Source organism: Sorex araneus, chromosome 3 (assembly GCF_027595985.1).
Source record: "Sorex araneus isolate mSorAra2 chromosome 3, mSorAra2.pri, whole genome shotgun sequence".
NCBI lineage: Eukaryota > Metazoa > Chordata > Mammalia > Eulipotyphla > Soricidae > Sorex > Sorex araneus.
Window position 1 is genome coordinate 233969379 of NC_073304.1, and position 21301 is coordinate 233990679.

General features: G+C 53.0%; 1 protein-coding gene across 1 annotated transcript; it reads right to left on the bottom strand.

Moving 5' to 3' along the window:
- Window positions 1-18313: 18313 nt before the first annotated feature.
- On the bottom strand, window positions 18314-20550 carry LOC129403543 (CMRF35-like molecule 6). Its single transcript, XM_055132280.1, has 3 exons — window positions 20244-20550; window positions 19741-19840; window positions 18314-18452 (listed from the first exon to the last, which is right to left on the bottom strand). The coding sequence occupies exons 1-3, from the start codon at window positions 20548-20550 to the stop codon at window positions 18314-18316; spliced, it is 546 nt and encodes a 181-aa protein (XP_054988255.1).
- Between the last annotated feature and the right edge of the window lie 751 nt (window positions 20551-21301).

Here is a 21301-nt window from a genome sequence, read left to right on the forward strand (position 1 = left end):
ATGAGCGCCGCCCTCGGGGACACCCAGAGCTCTCCACAGGCCCCTCTGTGCTGCGGCCACACAGGCCCAGGAGAGGTCAGAGCTGGGCAGAGCGGGAGCATGGGCTCCCCCGTCCCTGCTTGTTTTTTGCCCCGAGATGGGGACCAGGAAGGGCGTGGTCATTGGGACGGAGTGGGCACCCAGGCACACTTCCAATTCGGTCCTGCGCATTTGGGGGAACCAGCTGGGGGAGGGACTCACCCCAGGCCCCTTTCCTTGTTGCTTGTCTCCTGCAGTGATCCCTCATCACAGCGAATAAGAGTCTCCCAAGTCAGCGGTGACCACCTCTTTCAGGCCCAGTGTCTGGCAGGATTTTGGGGACAGTGCAGGGATGAGCCCAGGGCTCCTCTGTGCTGCCTGGCTCTGGGGTGCTGAGGGCTTGTTCATCAGGATCCTGCGATATATGTCCCCTCAGGGGCCGTGTCTGAAGCTACCTGAGAATCGGGTCCTACAGGTGCTGCCCAGATTCGCTGTCCTTGCTGGTCACACCTGAACCCTGTCCTCACGCCCGTTGTCCCCAAGCTCTCGTCACCTGTTCCCTTAACAGCTGCCCTGTGATCTCTCTGTCACCGGGGTCTGTTCATGGTGGGACCCCCAAGACCAGGCTGTCTGTCAGGACAGGGCAGGGACCATGAGCTGTGCAGCTGGCCCATGGAGGGCGGGCAGATGGAGGGACACTCACCCTCTGACTCTGGCCCCCGGGTCATTAGTGGGGGGCAGGTCTGGTGGCTCCTGCCAGGTGGGCTCGGCTGGCTCCAGGTGGGGTCCCAGGCTGGTGGAGGAAGCATGGGGGCTGAAGGGAGGGTTGAGAGAAGCATGGATCACACTGGGTCACGCCCTAGTGACAGGTCAATGCACGGCTCACACAAGGTCCCTTGGGGCCTCTGGGTGTGACCCAAACCACACAAACCCCATGGCCACGTCAGAGAGAAACTAAGAGAAAGACCTTGTTCCGTCTGCATGTTGGGGTGCAATGAGGTCACATACTTAGATTCCCCGCTTCATGTGGACCTCTGACCCCTCTGATCCTAGGGCTCACTCCTGGCACCCCTGCAGTGCTGGGGGGCTAGTAACGGCAGCCCCTTTTGGCTGGATGCCCCGTCTGTCTGCCAGGTGATGGCCATGGGGCCACTACAACAACTCCTCAGGTGAAGGGGAAGACCAGAAAGAAAGATTTAGGACAGAGAGACATATAAGGGGTTGGGCACAGAGAAGGATCTAGAAGGTCAGAGAGCCATGTAGGGGGTTGGGCACTTGCTTGCTCATGGCTGACGGGGTTTGATCCCCTGAGTCCCTGCGGTGTGATCACTGAGCAGAGTCAGAGCAGCCCCTAACAGCCCTGAGTGTCCAGCGCACCCCAATAAATAGAAGCGTCTGGAGACCCCCAGCTGGAGCCCAGGGGCCCGGCCCAGCTCAGTGTGTCTCTGGACCCAGCGTCTCCATGGTTGAGTCTGTGTTTTCCGGGTCACCCTCAGTAGCTTCAGGCCCATCAGGGTCCAGCACCTCAGGAGCTGGCCTGACGGTGCTCGGGGCCCCCAGGGTCACCCCGGCTGTGCTGGAGGAAATGGAGTGTCCCTGTCCTGAGCCCTCCCCGGCCTTCCCTTCCTTCCCCTGCCCTAAAAAGGGAAGAGCACAGAGCAGGTGAGGGACCCCCGCAGGGGAGAGACCCAGGCCGAGGGGGTGAGTCAGGCAGGGGCTGCCAGCAGGGCTTGGGGGTCCCCTCGATGCACAGCAGCAGCGGCTCAGGACCCTAAAGGACCCCTGCACCCCTCTCCCCACCCTCTGCTTTGTGCCAGGGAGCAACTGCTGGAGTCCCGAGGGGGGGGCAGCTTCTCTGAGTCCTACAGTCCCACCGCAGGGCTGGGCTCCTTGGGGCCCCCGGGGTTCCTGCAGATCCAGGATGTGACCAGGACGCTGGGGGTGCGGAGACCTCACCTGGCCCTGGGGGTGCTCGAGTCCTGGTTTCCCGGCCGGGGGCCAGAGTGAGGCTCAGGGGGAGGCTGTGGCCTGCACACCACTTTGGGCTTCCCCACAGCTGCCCCCCCTCCCGCCCTCAGCAAAGGGTCAGACCGAGAGCGAGTCAGGGTTTGGTGGGCAAGGCCTAGAACAGCCTGAGTGGGCAGGTGCTTGTGGGACAGACATACTCTCACCATGCATATACATGTGTACGACATACAGCATGTACATGTGTGTGCACCCATCATGCACACTCATGCAGACATATTTTTTTTCCTGACAGCTGTTCTGAGCGGCTGTATCTGGGGACACGGACAGCACCACGGGGCTAGGAGGTCCTTGCTGAATACAGGCCACGAGACCCCACACCAGTACGTGCCCGTGTCAGCTTCTGTGAGTTTTTGCAGGAGGGGAGCTGGCTCTGAGGGCGGGCAAGACCCCCAGAATTTATTCCCTGTACCGTGGGTGGTGCCATGAGCACTGCTGGCCCCCAGACCACAGGTGTAGCCCCCACTCAAACCCACAGCAGCAGATGGGGAGTCTAGGAGGAAGGGGCTCAGATCAGAGCCGCAGAGACCGTGCGGGGGCCCTGGCCAGGGTCTGGCTGTGGCTGAGCTTCTGACCTTGGCTTTGAGGCTCTGCAGGGGGCAGGGGTCACGGTGCCCGAAGGTGGGGGCAGAGGAGACTGTTCCTGTGAGGCATTTAGTGTGCGGGGGTCTCGCCACATGCTGCTGCTTCCCAGCACCCCAGAAACCTGCCTTTGCCCAGGCAGGGCCAGTGAGCTGTGTCCCAGGTTAGAAGGTGACATTGCAGTTTCCAACCTGCATGCGAACAGCACTGCCCGGGGACAGGGGAGGAGGTGCCACCCCAGGTCACCCCCAGAGAAGGCCACCTCCAGGATGTCTTATCCAGACTTTTTGGCTGGAGTGGACCACACAGAGGTCCTTTAGGTGGTCCATGGTGAGGTCTGGGTCCTTGTGTCATATGTATCCTGAGTTGGCTTTAGCGCTGGTGCCGGGAAAGGAAAAGATAAACAGGCTGAGTGTCCTGACCCCCTGCCCTGTACAGCTTGCCTGGGAAAGGCACAGGGTGGCGGCCCCCAGACTCTGCTGGGCCACAGAGCACTTCCAGAGGGGACCCCGAAATCCTGACTCCAGCCTGCCCAACACCCGTTTCCACCCCAGCCTCCTGCCCAAGTGCTCTGTCTACACCGCAGGATCACACCAGCTTCTCAGGCACCGCTGAGCCCAGTGCCTTCAACCCCCACTCTGTTCCCTCCACCCAGAGTCTCTTGACCCTGAAGCCCAGCATGGGGGTCACAGGGCTGACCCCTGGGTGTAAAAAACTAAGGCTCACGCCGACGGGCTCGTGCATTCGCGGGCTCTCCAAGCGGCTCTGTCTCACCGCCCGCGTTTAGTGCTCTGGAACCGCTGTGTGTGCTGTCGGTCAGGGGCAGGCGACGGAAGGAAGGAGGCCAAACTGGCTGTTCGATCAGTTTATTTCATTCTCTCTCCCTACTTCTCTCCTGGCTCTGGATCTGTGGATCTGGGCCCCCAACCCACTCTTCCAGCCTAGTTAAATCTCCTCAGCATGAGGGGGTTGGGGTGTACACCTAGGTGTGGTCACCATCAATAGGGTTGAGGTTCCTTTCCCTCAGGGGATGCTTCTCCTAGGACTTAATTCTCTTTCTGCAGGAGGATCCACCCAAGGGCGGAGTCCCATTAGTGTGTTTCTCTTGTCCTCAGCCAGCAAACATATAAGAATTCATAATATTAATCATTTTGTATGGACACAAGAGATGCATTAAAGCTTATAGAATTGCTCTCCTGGGGCCATCTCAATCTCAGACTACAGTGCTCAGGCCAGATCAGTCTTTCCTATCCCTAGCAGGGTCCTAGTCTCATTATTACTTTTGGATCATGACAGCGTTGGTCTATGATCAAGCTCTTAACTTATAGTTAAGAATTAGGCACTCTGACCAGGCCCATCTCGATGCCAGGGTAGCACATAACTCACCGCTTGCCCTGGATCCATCCCGTCCCTCGTCGGGACCCTGCTTTTGGGGTGCTAGGAACTGAGGGCAACTGAGGCTTAAGTGGAGAAAGCAAATGCCCGGGAGGGAATAATATTCGAAGCCAATTAAGTCCCAAGTTACAAAACATAATATTGTATTCATGTCTCTATACAAAAAAGACATAGCTTTAAAGTAAATTACTCAAAAGGCATAAAGAGAGGAGAAAGGCAAAGTTATAATATTCAGTACCCTAGGAAGGTCTGACCTTACAAATTAGCAGAGTCAGATTAAGGGAAAGCCGCAGATTAACTGTTTGGGGGAAGAGAGCATAGAGAAGTGATTATAGCTAAACAAAGGGATGGGAGAGATTCGGGAACACCTTGATGGGTGAGACTGGGGTAAGCCTAAACTCCGTGAAAAACCGGGACAAGCTACTCATGGCAAGGGGGGAGAGGACAAAGTAATGTCATTCTACACCTGGGGACCCCTCTCTCCACACACGTGAACCCCTCAGTTTTCCACCCCGTCCTTTGCTCAAGTCTTGAATCTGAGCCCCGTCCCTGCCCCTTCTCCATGAAACTCCTTACCTGGGGACACAGATAACACCACTGAGACATGGAGATCTTTGTAGCCGAGTGTAGACCAGTACAAGACTCCACACTGGTACGTGCCCGCGTCGGCTTCCGTGAGGTTCTCCAAGGTCACGGTGAAGGTGAGGTTTGCTGGCTCATCCCTGATGGTCACGCGGCCCCGTCTTGCTTCTCACTGTGTCGCTGACGTCTCCACAACCTTATTCCATCGGTCCCAACATGGAGATTCGCACCAGAATTTGTTGTTGTTTTGGACTTCCTGCTCATACATGCACCGCACGCTCAGGGACCCCCCGATGATGCCATTCACAGAGCCAGGGCCCCTCAGGGACAAATAGCCTGGAAAGCACAGCCAGCTCAGGGCACCTGGGCATCATGGGGTCCCCCTGCATGTCCCCATCTCACATTGACTGCCCCCATCAACCACACCCCCCTGTGACCTCTCTGGGCTCCGCTGCAGATTCTGACCCTGGCAGCTCCCTCCTCTGGACTCCAATCTCCTCTCCCACTGCCCTCCCTGCCTACACCAACCAGGGGCAGGACCCCAAATTCCCCCCAAATACCACCTGCCCCCCAGCTCGAACACTGGCAGGACATCCCATACCGTGTCCCCAAGGAGACTGAACCACAGAGAGGGTGCCAGAATGTTCTCAAGGGCATTAACACCCGGGTAAAGTTTGGGGTTAATGAAATTGCCCTCACCTTGGAGTGCTCAGCCCCCACCCGGGGCACCCTCCAGCCCAGCGCAAAGACCCCATTTCCCAGGAAGCGTTTTCCTTCACAGCGTGACCTGCACGGCCGCCAGTCAGTGGAGGCAGGAGGGAGGCATTGTCAGGGCCCCTGGGTGCCCATCCATCCAGGACTCGGGGACTGGGACTGGCAGAGGCAGGGGTGAGGCCTTCCTCAGGCATGGGGACAGCGGGAGCAGCTCCCTCAACACTCTGGTGTGATACAGGGGGAAGTGTGTGTGTGTGAGTTTGAGTGCTGTGTGTATGTGTGTGAGTTTGGTGTATTTGTATCTGAGTGGTGTGTGTGTGTGTGTGAGTGCTGTGTGTGTCTGGTGTGTGTGTGTGTGTGGTTTGTGAGTGGTGTGTGTATGAATGGTGTGTTTGTGTGTCTGGTGTGTGTGTATGAGTGGTGTGTATGCGTTTGGTGTATGTGTGTGTGTGGCTTCAGGTCACCGTTTCTAAGGTCCGACTCTGCGCTCCCCTCCCTGCCAGCACACTGGGCCCTTGTTTCCGGGTGGTGACAGGAGAGAAATTCTGGAAGCTTCTCTCCACCCTGTCCCAGCGGCTGCCGTGTCCCCCTGAGCACTCACCTGGGAGGTGGATGAGGAGCAGCGCCCAGGGCAGCCACGGGACCCGCTCCCACGGGCTCATTGGGCGGCGGGGAGGTGGCCACAGGGGCAGGCTGTGTGGGGTCCTGCGGAGGTGGGGGACAATTCCCGAGTCCCCACTTCTCTGGCCGGTCTCAAGCCTCCACCACACCCTCCGGCTGTCTCAGCTGCCGGGCAGGAAGCTTCCAGAGAAGGTGGTGGCTCCTCTGGGTGCCCACAGCTGGGAGGAGCCCCCCACCACGTCACTTCATTGTGGTCAGCTTGTACATGCCCGAAGACGGACCATCCCACACACCCCAAAAGACTTCCTCTTTTAGTCGTACGGTCCCGGGAGAGCTGCATCCCTCGGGCTTGTGGACACCCACACCCATCCCTAGAGAACCAGTACCTTTTTTTAAAAAATTTATTTTATTGAATCACCAAGTGGAAAGTTACAAAGTTCTCAGGCTTATATCTCAGTTACACAATGCTCAAACACCCATCCCTTCACCAGTGCCCATATTCCACCACCAATAAAAACAAAAACAAAAGCAAAAACAAAACAAACAAACAAACAAAAGTATACATCCCACCACTCACCCCCTAACCCACCCCGTATGTGAGTGATAATTTCACTTCCTTTTCTCTTTACCTTGATTACATTCCAGATTTCAACACATAACTCACTATTATTGTTTGAGTTTCAAAATAGACTCACTATTTTTGTTGGAATTTATCCCCTAAGAACACAGCTCTATTAACAGGGAAATATTTGATAATAAGTTTTCCACTGATGAGAATGAAGAGATAAATTGTAAACCGCGCTACTGCGGCCGCGCGGTTTACAATTTCTGTATTATAGTAATTAAGTCCGCGAAGATTTAAGTTTGAAAATGAATCATTTCCCTTCCTGGAACAGCATGTAGCCAAAGTTAGTTCACAGTCTCCATACATGGGTGCAAGCACTTGCTGGAACCCCAATTCCTAAAGCTGTCTCTGGTTCCCGCTCGTTCCACATCCACCGGCTCTGCAGAGGCATGGGCACCCGGGCCGAAAACCCGGCCGGAGCCGAGCACCGTCCCCGGCTGGGGCTGGCCCTGTATCCCGCGGCTGTTTCAAGTTCAAAGCACACATTTTTTTTTTTCCGCGCCACAAGTTCATACCTTCTCAACGGACCCACAAAATGTCGGACACCACGCCTTCTCCCGGAGGGGAGAGAGACCAAGAAGGAAGGTTATTTCCTCCGTTAGCCGGCGTGGGGCAAAAGCTTAGTTCACAGTCTCCATACATGGGTGCAAGCACTTGCTGTGGAACCCCAAATCCTAAATTGTCTCTGGTTCCCGCTCGTTCCACATCCACCGGCTGTGCAGAGGCATGGGCACCCGGGCCGAAAACCCCCGCCCCATTTTTTGATGGGGTTGGATGTTTTCTTCTTGTAGAGGTCAACCAGTGCTTTATATACCATTGATATCAACCCCTTATCTGATGGGTATTGTGTAAATATCCTTTCCCATTCTGTAGATAGTCTTTGTATTTTGGTCCTGTATCTTTTGTGGTGCAGAAGCTTTTTAGTTTAATGTAGTCCCATTTGTTGATCTCTGTTTCTACTAGATTTTTAGTTCCATGTCATCTTTTTTTTTTTTTATAGTTTATTTTTAATTAGTGAGTCAACGTGAGGGTACAGTTACAGATTTATACATTTTTGTGCTCATGTTTCTCCCTTACAGAGTTTGATGACCCATCCCTTCACCAGTGCCCATTCTCCACCACCAGTAAACCCAACATCCCACCCCCCCTTCCCAGTCCCGTCTCCCCCCACCCCACCCTGCCACTATGGCAGGGAATTCCCTTTTGTTCTCTCTCTCTGGTTAGGTGTTGTGGTTTGCAATAAAGGTGTTGAGTGGCCATTGCGTTCAGTCTCTAGTCTATATTTGGCCCGCATCATCTTTCCCCCACATGACCAACAACCACATTTTACTTGCTGTTCCCTTCTCTGAGTTGCCCAGAGTGAGAGAACAGCCTCCAAGCCATGGTGACAACCTCCTGGTACTTATTTCTACTATTCTTGGTTGTTCGTCTTATAGTCTATTATTCTATATTCCACAGATGAGTGCAATCTTTCTATGTCTGTCTCTCTCTTTCTGACTCATTTCACTTAGCATGATACTTTCCATGTAGATCCACTTATATGCAAACGTCATGACCTCATTTTTTCTAACAGCTGCATAGTATTCCATTGTATATATGTACCAGAGTTTCTTCAACCAGTCATCTGTTCTAGGGCACTCGGGTTTTTTCCAGATTCTGGCTATTGTAAACAGTGCTGCGGTGAACATATAAGTGCATATGTCACTTCGACTATACTTTTTGGCTTTTCTGGGATATATTCCCAGCAGTGGTATTGCTGGGTCAAATGGGAGCTCAACCTCAAGTTTTTTGAGAGTCGTCCATACTGTTTTCCAAAAGGGCTGAACTAGCCGGCATTCCCACCAGCAATGTAGAAGGGTCCCTTTCTCCCCACATCCTCTCCAACAGCGGTTGCTTTTGTTCTTTTGGATGTGTGCTAGCCTCTGTGGTGTGAGGTGGTATCTCATGGTTGTTTTGATCTGCATCTCTCTGACGATTAGTGATGTAGAGCACTTTTTCATGTGTCTTTTGGCCATTCGTATCTCTTCCTTGGTAAAGTTTCTGTTCATTTCTTCGCCCCATTTTTTGATGGGGTTGGATGTTTTCTTCTTGTAGAGTTCAACCAGTGCTTTATATACCCTTGATATCAACCCCTTATCTGATGGGTATTGTGTAAATATCCTTTCCCATTCTGTAGATAGTCTTTGTATTCTGGTCGCTGTTTCTTTTGCGGTGCAGAAGCTTTTTAGTTTAATGTAGTCCCATTTGTTGATCTCTGTTTTTACTAGATTGCTTAGTTCCATGTCATCTTTGAAGATATCTTTATCTTCAATATCGTGGAGGGTTTTGCCGACCTTGTCTTCAATGTACCTTATGGTTTGTGGTCTGATGTTGAGGTCTTTAATCCATTTTGATCTGACTTTTGTGCATGGTGTCAAGTCGAGGTCTAAGCCCATTCTTTTGCACGTGGATGTCCAGTTGTGCCAGCACCATTTGTTAAAGAGGCTTTCCTTACTCCACTTCACATCTCTTGCTCCTTTATCAAAGATTAGATGATAATACATTTGGGGTTTTGTGTAGGGATATTCTACCCTGTTCCATTGGTCTTCAGCCTTGCCTTTGTTCCAGTACCATGCTGTTTTAATTGTTACCGCTTTGTAGTAGAGTTTAAGGTTGGGGAGGGTGATGCCTCTCATCTTCTTTTTCCCAAGAATTGTTTTAGCTATCCGTGGGCGTTTATTGTTCCATATAAATTTCAGGATTGCTTGATCTGTTTCTTTGAAGAATGCCATGGGTATCCTTATAGGGATCGTGTTAAATCTGTATAATGCTTTGGGGAGTATTGCCATTTTGACAATGTTTATTCTCCCTATCCATGAGCAGGGGATATGTTTCCATTTCCTCATGTCCTCTTTTATTTCATGGAGTAACTTTTTATAGTTTTCTTTGTAGAGGCCCTTTACTTCTTTAGTTAAGCTGATTCCAAGGTATTTGATTTTCTGGGGCACGATTGTGAAGGGGATTGCTTTTTTCATGTCCCTTTCCTGTGTCTCATTGTTTGCATATAGGAAGGCCATGGATTTTTGGGTGTTGATTTTATAGCCTGCGATTTTACTGTACAGGTCAATTGTTTCTAAGAGTTTCTTACTAGAGCTTTTAGGCTTCTCTAGGTATAGTATATCGTCTGTGAATAGTGAGAGCTTGATTTCTTCCTTTCCGATCTGAATCCCCTTAATATCTTTTTCTTGCCTGATGGCTATTGCTAATACTTCCAGTACTATATTAAAGAGAAGTGGTGAGAGTGGGCATCCTTGTCTTGTCCCGATCTTAGAGGAAAGGCTCTTAGTTTTTCTCCATTGATGATAATGCTTGCCATAGGTTCGTGGTAGATGGCTTTGACTATCTTGAGAAAAGTTACTTCAAAACCCATTTTGGTGAGAGTTTTTATCATGAATGCCAGCCCCCTATTTTTTTTTATTTTTATTTTTTTATTAGTTTATTTTTAATTAGAGAGTCATCGTGAGGGTACAGTTACAGATCCATACATCTTTGTGCACATGCTTCCCCCATACAAAGTTCAATAACCCATCCCTTCACCAGTGCCCATTCTCCACCACCCGTAAACCCAACATCCCTCCCCCCCTCCCCAGACCCGTCTCCCCCCACCCCACCCTGCCACTATGGCAGGGAATTCCCTTCCTTTTGTTTTCTCTCTCTGATTAGGTGTTGTGGTTTGCAATAGAGGTGTTGAGTGGCCATTGTGTTCAGTCTCTAGTCTGTATTCCACCCGCCTCACCCTTCCCCCACATGACCTCCAACCACATTTTACTTGGTGCTCCCTTCCCTGAGTTACCCAGAATGAGAGACCAGCCTCCAAGCCATGGAAACATTCTCCTGGTACTTATTTCTACTATTCTTGGGCGTTAGTCTTATAGTCTATTATTCTATATTCCACAGATGAGTGCAATCTTTCTATGTCTGTCTCTTTCTGACTCATTTCACTTAGCATGATACTTTCCATGTTGATCCACTTATATGCAAACGTCATGACCTCATTTTTTCCTAACAGCTGCATAGTATTCCATTGTATAGATGTACCAGAGTTTCTTCAACCAGTCATCTGTTCTAGGGCACTCGGGTTTTTTCCAGATTCTGGCTATTGTAAACAGTGCTGCGGTGAACATATACGTGCATATGTCACTTCGACTATACTTTTTGGCTTTTCTGGGATATATTCCCAGCAGTGGTATTGACCAGCCCCCTATTTTTACAATTCTTAATGAGCTCCGAAAACACCCAAATTTTAAAAAATTTTTGGAGCATATATTACTAACCTTTCTGATGGGGTTGTTTGCCCAGTTACAAGGATTTCCATTTCTGATTTCAATCTGACTTCAACATTTAAAGCGCTCAACATAGACAGACATACAGAAACACAATAAAAATCACATGCACGTGTGTATTCATACATACCTGATCGAAGGATCTGACCCTCCCAGAACCAGGGAAGAAAAACTGATGGACAGAGAAAGGAAGGGCAGTCCCCAGGGTAAAATTTCCCTGTCGGCCAATTGGGATTATCCCCCATTTCTTTCTCTACTAGCTTGTCTCCTCCTTGTTAAAATTGGCTCAAAAGAGAAGCGCTTCTGTTTTTACAAAGCTGGCAAAAATTTATGAAAAAAGAATCCATACTGCAGTTTTTTCATTTGCTATCCCTTCTTCACTGAGAAGCTTCAGTCCTTTTGTAGGACGCCAAAAATGGTGTCTGTTTGCTGAAATAAAAGCGAAACCTCGTCCCCACCTTTCCAACTGGTCTGGCATCCAACTCCCAGAGACTGGGTCCCTGTAAAGGACTTTACATCTCTGACTAATTTTATCTAAATTATTTTTAATTCTATTAGAACTTATTTCTTCTGAGCTATCCTGAATTTCCCAATGTTTTTCCGCCGATGTTATTTCATCAGAGCAATTAAAAAAATTCAAGGTGAACAGTACTCTGGATATTTGCTGAATAGGAGAATCCGCATATATTCCCCCCCTTTTTTAATTTATTTTATTGAATCACCATGTGGAAAGTTACAAAATTTTCAGGCTTATATCTCAGTTATACAATGCTCAAACACCCGTCCTTTCACCAGTGCACATATTCCACCACCAAAAAACCCCCAGTATACCTCCCCCCAACCCCCAAGCCCCCCCACTCCTGCTTGCATAACTGATAAATTTCACTTCATTTTCTTTTTACCTTTATTACATTCCATATTTCAACACAAAACTCACTATTGTTGTTGAAGTTTCAACACAGAATTCACTATTCTTGTTGGAGTTTATCCCCCCAAAATACGGCCCTACTGACAAGGAAACATTTGACAATTAGTTTTCGATTGATGAGAATGAAGAGATATAAAGTTGCACGGCCGCAGTAGTGGCCGCGTGGTTTAGGATTTCTGTATTTTAGTAATTAAGTCCAGAAAAGTTTATGTTGGAAATTGCATCATTTCCCTTCCTGGGGCAGCATGAAGCAAAAGCTTAGTTCACAGTCTGGAGACATGGCTGCAAGCACTTGCTGGGACCAGAAGTAATGTAGCTGGCTCTGGATCTTGGTCGCTTAGCAGCAAAGCAACTGTGCAAAAGCATGGCCGCCTGGGTCGATATTCCCCCTTTTTGTCTAAGTAACACATCCCTAAGCAAACAATTTTCTCATTAAATAACGGCTTGTCCTGGACGGAATTCCTGTATGATTGATACCATAAGCAGAGAAAAAAAATCACACATTTTTGCAAAGGTATAAGCAAGCGCATTATCAGTTTTCATTGTCTTACGAATACCCATAACAGCAAATGCTTCTAACAAATGAGTGATCACAGTTCCTGCTTTTTCCAAAGATAATGCAGAAGTCTATCGAAAATGTGAATAGGTATCAATTGATTAACGAACATATTTTTGTTTATCAAAAGCTGAGACAATAGTTACATCCATTTGCCAAGTTTCATTTGTCTTTATACCTTGAGGATTAGCTCCCAAAGGCATATGAGGCATCTTGATTGCCTGACAAGTAGAACATTGCCAAATAATGTCTTTGGCTTGCCTCAGGTAAGGACATATTTGGCTTCTCCTGAAGGCTGTTCTGAGGGGCTGTACCTGGGGACACGGACACCACCACCCGGGCCTGGAGATTCCTATTGAATCTAGACCTCGAGACCCCACACGTACGTGCCAGCGTCGGCTTTTGTGAGGTTCTCCAACGGCACAGTGAAGGTGAGGTTTGCTGGCTCGTCCCTGATGGTCATGCGGCCCCTTCTTGCTTCTTGCTGTGTCGCTGACGTCTTCACAACCACATCCCTTGGTATCCGACATGGACATTCGCACCAGTATTTGATGCTTTTGTGTTCCTGCTCGTATGTGCACCGCACACTCAGGGAACCCCCAGTAGTGCCAGGGGCCCCCCAGGGACAAACAGCCTGGAAAGCACAGTTGTCTAAGGGCACCCAGGCATCACGGTGTCCCCCGTGGGCTCCCATCGCACACTGACTGCCCCATCAGCCACACCCCCTGTGGCCTCTCTAGGCTCCGCTGCAGATTCTGACCCCAGCAGCCCCCTCCTCCAGACCCCAATCTCCTCTCCCACTGCCCTCCCCGTCTGCACCAACCAGGGCAGGACCTGAAACCCCCCAAACACCATCTGCCCCCCAGCTCGGACACTGGCAACACGTCCCATAGCATGTCTCCCAGGAGAATAAACCCCACACAGAGGGTTCCAGAAAGTTCTCAAGGGCATTAATGCACGGGCAAAGTTTGGGGTTAATGAAATCGCCCTCACCCAGGCGTGCTCAGCCCCCACCTGGTGCTCCTTGCAGCCCAGCGCAGGGACCCCATTTCCCAGGAAGCGTTTTCCTTCCCAACATGACCTGCATGGCCACCAGTCAGTGGAGGCAGGAGGGAGGCATTGTCAGGGCCCCTGGGTGCCCGTCCGTCCAGGGCTCAGGGACTGGGACAGGCAGAGGCAGGGGCGAGGCCTTCCTCAGGCATGGGGACAGCGGGAGCAGCTCCCTCCACTCTCTGGTGTGATACAGGGGGAAGTGTGTGTGTGTGTGTGTGTGTGTGTGTGAGAGAGAGAGAGAGAGAGAGAGAGAGAGAGAGAGAGAGGTATTTGTGAGTGGTGTGTATGTGTCTGTGTTAGTCGTGTGTATGTGCATGTGTGTGTGTGGTTGCTGTATGTGTGTGTGTGGCTTCAGGTCACCATTTCTAAGGCCCGACTCTGTGCTCCCTTCCCTGCCCCACTAGTCTAACTCGCCTCTTCACACTGGGCCGTTGTGTTCATGTGGTGACATGAGAGCAGTTCTGGAAGATTCTCTGCCACCCCATCCCCGCGGCACTGTGTCCTCCCCCCCCCCCGAGCCCTCACTGGGATGTGGGTGAAGACCAGCGCCCAGGGGAGCCACGGGGCCCGCACCCATGGGCTCATTGGGTGGTGTGGAGGTGGCTGCAGCGGCAGGGTGTGTGGGGTCCTGCGGAGGTGGAGGGCAGCTTCCGCGTCCCCACTTCTCTGGCCGGTCTCAAGTCCCCACCACTCCTTCCGGCTGTCTCAGCTGCCGGGCAGGAAGCCTCTAGAGAAGGTGGTGGCTCCTCTGGGTGCCCACAGCTGGGAGCCCCTCCCTATGTCATCACGTCACTTCCTTGTGTTGTGGTCAGCTTGTATATGCCCGAAGACGGACCATACCAGACTCCCTGACATTTACTTTTAGTCGTATGGTCCCAGGGCAGCTGTGTCCCTCGGGGTTGGGGACACCCACACCAGTCCCCCGAGAGGCAGAGCAGTGAGGTCAGACAGAATTTAAGGAAAAGGGGGCTGGGAAGTGGGTCTGTGGGGGACAGGGACTCCCTACTCCAGGGGGTCGTGGCTGCTGGGACTCTAGATGCTCATGACCCGGAACCTTTCCTCAGAGACCCTTACGGTGGGGCAGGACACCCGAGCTCTGAACTGCCCAGTTCCTACTGCAGCGTGGCCTGCTAGGAACAAGGAGGCAATTCTGGGGTCCCTGTGCTGTCCCCCGGCCTATCACTGGCCCATCCGGCCTTCCTGCTCCTGCTCCAGGTCCGACCTGGGACAGGAAGGCCGCATCAGACTCCCGCACCATCCGGCCTCTCTTCCCTGTGTGCACACTCCTTTCTGTATGTTTGTTTTAGGTTTGGGGGCCGTTCCTGACTGCTCAGGGCTGACTCCTGGCTCTGCGCTCAGGGGTCACTCCTGGTGAGCCACAGACTTCCAGGATCGAACCCAGGTTGGCTGCATGCAAGAAAGCGCCCTGCCTGCTGTATTACTGCTATGGCCCCTGCACGCTCTTGGGGCCTGTCTGTGGTGTGTCCCCTCCTCCAAGAGGCATCATCTGGAACCAGCCCCCTCGGCGTCTCCCTCCGCGTTTTCCACGTTTTGCTCTTGCCTTGCCCGCTCTTGCCCATCCCTGCACGCGGCTGTCCTGGTGGGTGCACAGTGCTTAGCCCCCGAGAGCCTATTCTTCCATCTTCCTTTTCTTAATTTCCTTTATTTTATTTAGCTTCATACTCACCCCTGGCAGTGCTCAGGGCTGACTCCTGGCTCTGTGCTCAGGGATCACTCCTGTCAAGGCTGGGGGAACCCTGTGGGTTGCTGAGGATTGACCAGGGATTGATCGCGTGTCCAGCAAGTGAGTGACGCTGCAGAAGGGGCCCCGTGTGTGGAGCAACTGCTAGGTTTGGGTCAACAAGCCCAGCTGAGGAGCCCCCCACCACCCACAGGGCCCGTCCCCATTTCTGTGTCATCTGCACAGTGTCTTCTCTTTTGCTGACCCCGTGAGAAAAGAATCTTCCTCTTTTCTAAACCCATGCTGAACCCAGAAGGCTGGGCTGACGGCTGGGGGACGGGTTAGAACACCCGCAAAGGGCCGGATCATAGTACAATGGGGAAGGCACTGGCCTTGCACACAACCCACCCAGGTTCGATCCCCAGCACCCCATGTGGTCGCCTGAGTCTGGCCGGGAGTGAGTGTAGAGCACCACAGATTTGGTCTCTCCCCCAAAGCTTAGTACTGCAGCCACAGCCCAGAGCCGGCAGCTCAGACGCCCCGTGGGACTCACACCCACGGTTATTACCTGGAGGGTTCCCTCTGCGTGTGAGGGGTGCAGCTTTTCTTCGGGTGCCCTCTGTGAAGCAGACCTCACCCACCCTTCGAGCAGAAAGAATTCTCCCTGTGTCCTGAGTGCTTCCTGTCCCGTGTGCCCAGCGCCCCTGGTGCTCAGATTTGAAAGTGGGAACATCATCACCCCGCTGAGATTTTGGAGACTTGGGGTCTCCTGCTGACAGATTACCTGGAGCACCCTTTCCCCAGCTTGCCCAGGAATTAATGGAAAGCTCTTTTGCTTCCGCGCCCGCCATGGAGAAGTGTGGGAGGCCACGTCCACGGCAGTGGCTGGGGCAAGAGGGACGTCTCTCTGCAAGGGGGACGACGGTGGCAAGGAGGCCTCACAGGTCAGAGGTGAGACTCAGTTGGCGCTGCCTTAGGGTTCAGAGTTGCCCCGAGACCCAGGCAAGCCTGGCCCACTTTATTTTTAAATTTATATTTCATTTTATAAGGTGGTTTAAAATATTTGGTTACATTTAGCACAGCGGGTAGGGTGTTTGCCTTGTCCGCGGCCAACCCAGTTTCGATTCATCCGTCCCTCTCAGAGATACTGGCAAGCTACTGAGGGTATCCCGCTGCAAGGCAGAACCTGGCAAGCTACCCATGGCATATTTGATATGCCAAAAACAATAACAACAAGTCTTACAATGGAGACATTACTGGTACCCTCTCAAACTAATTGATGAACAATGGGACTACAGTACTATATTACTGCAGTGGTACATTTAATATTCAAACACCATTCTCATCACCATTTTACATGCCCACCACCATTTTGGGATGTTTCCATCCAAAGACCCAATCTCTGTTCCAAAGCACAACCAAAATAATATAATTTGTAATTTTTTTATGTCTTATACTGGAAAACTGCTGAAAATACTATAAAAAAGTATCCATAGACGAGACAGTGTCAAGATTGTTCTATTTTGGAGGAGCCATTAAGACAGTTTTTAGAATATCACTAACATGTTGTTAAACGTTGAGTGATGTGAGCTTTCATCTATCTGAAACTATGTATATATGCATATATATGTATGTACATATTTCCCCCTATGATTTGTTGCCTACTATTTGAACCCCATCAAATGTGGTCTGGTACTTATGGAGAATGAGTCAGGAGTGTCTTATGATGTGTGGCCGCGAATGCGGTTTCGTGGTCCAGGAATATGTTCACTCGTACATGAGGCCTGGCCCAAAGTGTGGGAAACGTCCTTAAGTGTGGCGGTGGTGGGTTCTGGAAGTTTTCGGCTACCAATGATGGGTCCCTTGGAGCGGGGAGGGCTCTCACCCACCCTACTCTGGGGCACTGAGTGAAACAGCCTGATGTGGAGTTCAATGGCATGGCTATGGTGGTGTCATGTTGCTGTCTTCCAGGAGAAAAAGCCATGTGATCTGGATGGTAGGCGGGGCCACATGGCTTTTGTATTGTGTTGTTTTTTGGGGGGGCTCCACACCCGGTAGTGTTCAGGACTCAGTCCTGGCTCTGTGCTCAGGGATCACTCCTAGAGGGCTCAGTGATCATATGGGGTAGCGGGTATTGAACCGGGTTGGCCCTGTGCAAGGCAAGGGCCCTCCCCACTGGCTATCACTTCAGCCCCACTGCTTGGAGTATTTGAAGCTCTGAGCATCTTCACAAAGTTCAAGGACCAGAGGGATAGGCAGGTGTGATAGTCCACTTGTCCAGCACTTGACCAAACCGATCCCAACACTTTATAGGAGCCCCCCAAGTCCCTCCAGGAGGGACACCTGAGCGCAGTCAGCAGTAAGCCATGAGCAACGACGGGCGTGTGGCCCTAAGCAAACAATAGCACCCAGTGTGGGGAAAAGCTGGTTTCCATAAAGGGTTTTGGGAGCCTAAGTCCCGCCCCTGCCAACACCATGCCAGGAAGTGGGATTTCTCACAGGTCAAAGTTCATCCGTGATCCAAGCCTCAGTCTCAGACCCCTTCTCAGGCTCAATCCTTCCACAGCTCCCGCCGGGCAGAGTGAAACCCCCCGAGCTCAGCGACCCCCTGGGCGGGCATCTCCTCAGCCTTGTCTGGAGGCTGATTCTCACAGCAGCTTCAGGTTTCCCGGATGTTCCAGCTGCGTGTCACCTGGGGCGTGTGGGTGTCCTGAAATGCCCCTGTGTGTAGAGGTCTGCGGGAGCTCGTTGCTTGGCCCTTGCTCCCTTGAGAAGCTGCCTTGCGTCCATGTGCTCAGTCTGGGCCTCTCCCTCAGAAATTCACGGTTTAGGTGTGCAGGGCAGAGCTCTCTGATTCATCCCGGAAGCACCAGAGACTTTGGCTAAGATTTTATTTATTTATTTATTTATTTATGCTATTTGAGTCTCATCTGGTGATGCTCAGGGGTTACTCCTGGCTCTGCACTCAGGAATCACTACTGGTGGTGCTTGGGGGACCATATGGGATGCTGGGAACCGAACCTGGGTAGCCGCGTGCAAGGCAAACGCCCTACCTATTGCTCCAGCCCTGACTAACGGGTTTTAAAGTTGTGTTCACGAGTCTCTGGAAAGCCCTGGAGAGTGCTGAGGGCTGCGGTCCGGACGTCCCCTCTGGTCCCAGCGAGCATTTGTCTGCGTCTCTGGATAGCGTTGGTGGCACTACGTGGGACACCTAGGCCAGGCTGCCGGGGGCGGCTCCCTGAAGGCCCCTTGGGCGCCGTCTCCCCCAGAGGACAGACCCCAGCACGCCCAGCAGCAGGGGCACCTTCGCGAGGATGAGGAGCAGGAAGGGGGCGCAGCCAAGCAGGCACCTGGAGGGACACGGACAGGAAGTGAGTCTCCTGGGGGAGCATCTTCCAACTCTGCACAGCTTTGCTTTTCTGTGGGGGGAGAGTACTGGGAGGGGCTGACAGGAGGGCTGTGGGGGTCCCCCTTGATGCACAGCAGCAGCGGCTCAAAAACACTCCAAGGGCACATGGAGCTTCTGGGACGAGGGCCCCCCTCCCCTTCCCCACCCTCTGATTTGTGCGGGTGAGCATCTGCCAGGCCCCAGGGGAGGGGGCAGGGAGCTCCTATGTTCCACAGTCCCACCGCAGGGCTGGGCTCCGCGGGGGCCCCGGGGTTCCTGCAGATCCAGGATGTGACCAGGACGCTGGGGGTGCAGAGACCTCACCTGGCCCTGGGGGTGCTCGATCCCAGGCTTCCCGACCTCGGCCTGAGGGAGGCCCAGGAGGAGGCTGCGGCCTGCACCCCACTTAGTGCTCCCCCACTGCTGCGCCCCCTCCCGCCCTCAGAAGAGGGTCAGACCGAGAGCGAGTCAGGGTGCGGCGGGAAAGGCCTAGAATGGCCTGAGTGGATACGCGCTTATGGGACAGACATGCTCCCACCAGGCAAATGCATGTGTATGATAAACATGCAATTACATGTGTGTGCACCCATCAGGCACGCACATATGAACATATGTCTTTTCATGACCAATGTCTTGAGGGGCTTTACTGGGGACACAGACAGCACCATGGGGCTAGGAGATCCTTGCTGAATACAGGCCACGAGACCCCACACCGGTACGTGCCCATGTTGTCTTCCGTTGGTTCTCCAGGAGGGGAGATGGCTCTGAGGGTGGGCACAACCCCCAGCATTTCTTCCTGGTACCCTGGGTGGTGCCCTGAGCACTGCTGGTCCCCTGACCACCAGGTGTAGCCCCCAATAAAACCAGCAGCAGCAGATGGGGAGATAGGAGGAAGGGGCTCAGACCAGAGCTGCAGAGACTGTGCGGGGGCCCTGGCCAGGGTCCGGCTGTGGCTGAGCTTCTGACCTTGGCTTTGTGCCTCTGTAGGGGGCAGGGGCCACTGTGCCCAGCGGTGGGGGCAGAGGAGACTGTTCCTGTGAGGCATTTAGTGTGCGGGGGTCTCGCCACATGCTGCTGCTTCCCAGCACCCCAGAAACCTGCCTTTGCCCAGACAGGGCAGTGAGCTGTGTCCCAGGTTAGAAGGTGACATTGCAGCTTCCAACCCGCATGCGCACAGCACTGCCCAGGGACAGGGGAGGAGGTGCCACCCCAGGTCACTCCCAGAGAAGGCCACCTGCAGGATGTCTTACCCAGGCCTTGTTGCTGGAGTGAACCACACAGAAGTCCTTTCGGTGGCCCATGGCGGGGTCTGCATCCTTGTGTTGGATTTTTCCTGGGTTGGCTTTGGCGCTGGTGCCAGGAAAGGAAAAGATAGACTGAGTATGTCCCGACCCCCTGCCCTCTATGGCGGCCCCCGACTCTGCTGGGCCATGAAGCATTTCCACAGGGGACCCCCGCAATCCTGACTGCAGCCTGCCCAACACCTATTTCCACCCCAGCCTCCAGTCCAAGAGCTCTGTCTACGCCGCAGGCTCACACCCGCTTCTCAGGCACCATCTGAGCCCAGCGACCTCACCCTCACCCTGCCACTCCATCCAGCGTCTCCCGGCCCTGAAGCCCACATTGGGGATCGCAGGGCTGACCCCTAAGGGCTCCTCTCTCCACCCATGAGACCCTCTCAGTATCCTCCTACCTTTGCTCAAGTCTCGGATCTGAGCCCTGCCCCTGCCCCCTCTTCCCTGAAACTCCTCACCTGGGTACAATGACACCACGACCCGGGCCAGGGGATTCCTCTTGGCTCCAGGCCGTGAGACCCCACACCAGTACGTGCCCGCGTCGGTTTCCGTGAGGTTCTCCAAGGTCACGGTGAAGGTGAGGTTTGCTGGGTCATCCCTGATGGTCACGCGGCCCCTTCTTGCTTCTCGCTGTGTCTCTGACGTCTCCACAACCTTACTCAGTCGTGTCACACATGGAAATTCGCACCAGAATTTGCTGTTGTTTTTGTCTTCCTGCTTGTATGTGCACCGCACGCTCAGGGACCCCCCAACGGTGCCATCCATGGAGCCAGGGCCCCTCAGGGACACACAGCCTGGAAAGCACAGCCGGCTCAGGGCACCGGGCACCACTGGGTCCACCTACGGCCCCATTCTCACATCGACTGCCCCCATCAGCCACATCCCCTGTGGTCTCTCCGGGCTCTGGTGAAGATTCTGACCCCGGCAGCCCCCTCCTCCGGACTCCAATTTCTTCTTTCACTGCCCTTCCCGCCTGTGCAAACCAGGACCTGAAACTCCCCCCAAACACCCACCTGCCACCCAGCTCGGACCCTGGATGTCCCCCAGGGGACTGAACCCCACAGAGAGGGTGTCAGAGAGTTCTCAAGGGTATTATTGTGGGGGCGAAGTTTGGGGTTAATAAAATCACCCTCACCTGGGTGTGCTCTACCCCCAGCCGGTGCCCCCTCCAGTCCAACACAGGGACCCAATTCCCAGGAAGCATCTTCCTTTCCATGGAGACCTGCACGGCCACCAGTCAGTGGAGGCAGGAGGGAGGCGTTGTCAGGGCCCCTGGGTGCCCGTCCGTCCAGGACTCGGGGGCTGGGACTGGCAGAGGCAGGGGCGAGGCCTTCCTCAGGCCTGGGGACAGCGGGAGCAGCTCCCTCCACTCTCTGGTGTGATACAGGGGGAGTGTGTCTGAGTGGTGTGTGTGTGTGTGTGTGTGTGTGTGTGTGCCTGGTAGTGTGTGAGTGGCGGGTGTGTGTGTCTGGTGTGTGTCTATGTGTGTAAGTTTCTTTCTTTTTTTTTTTTTTAA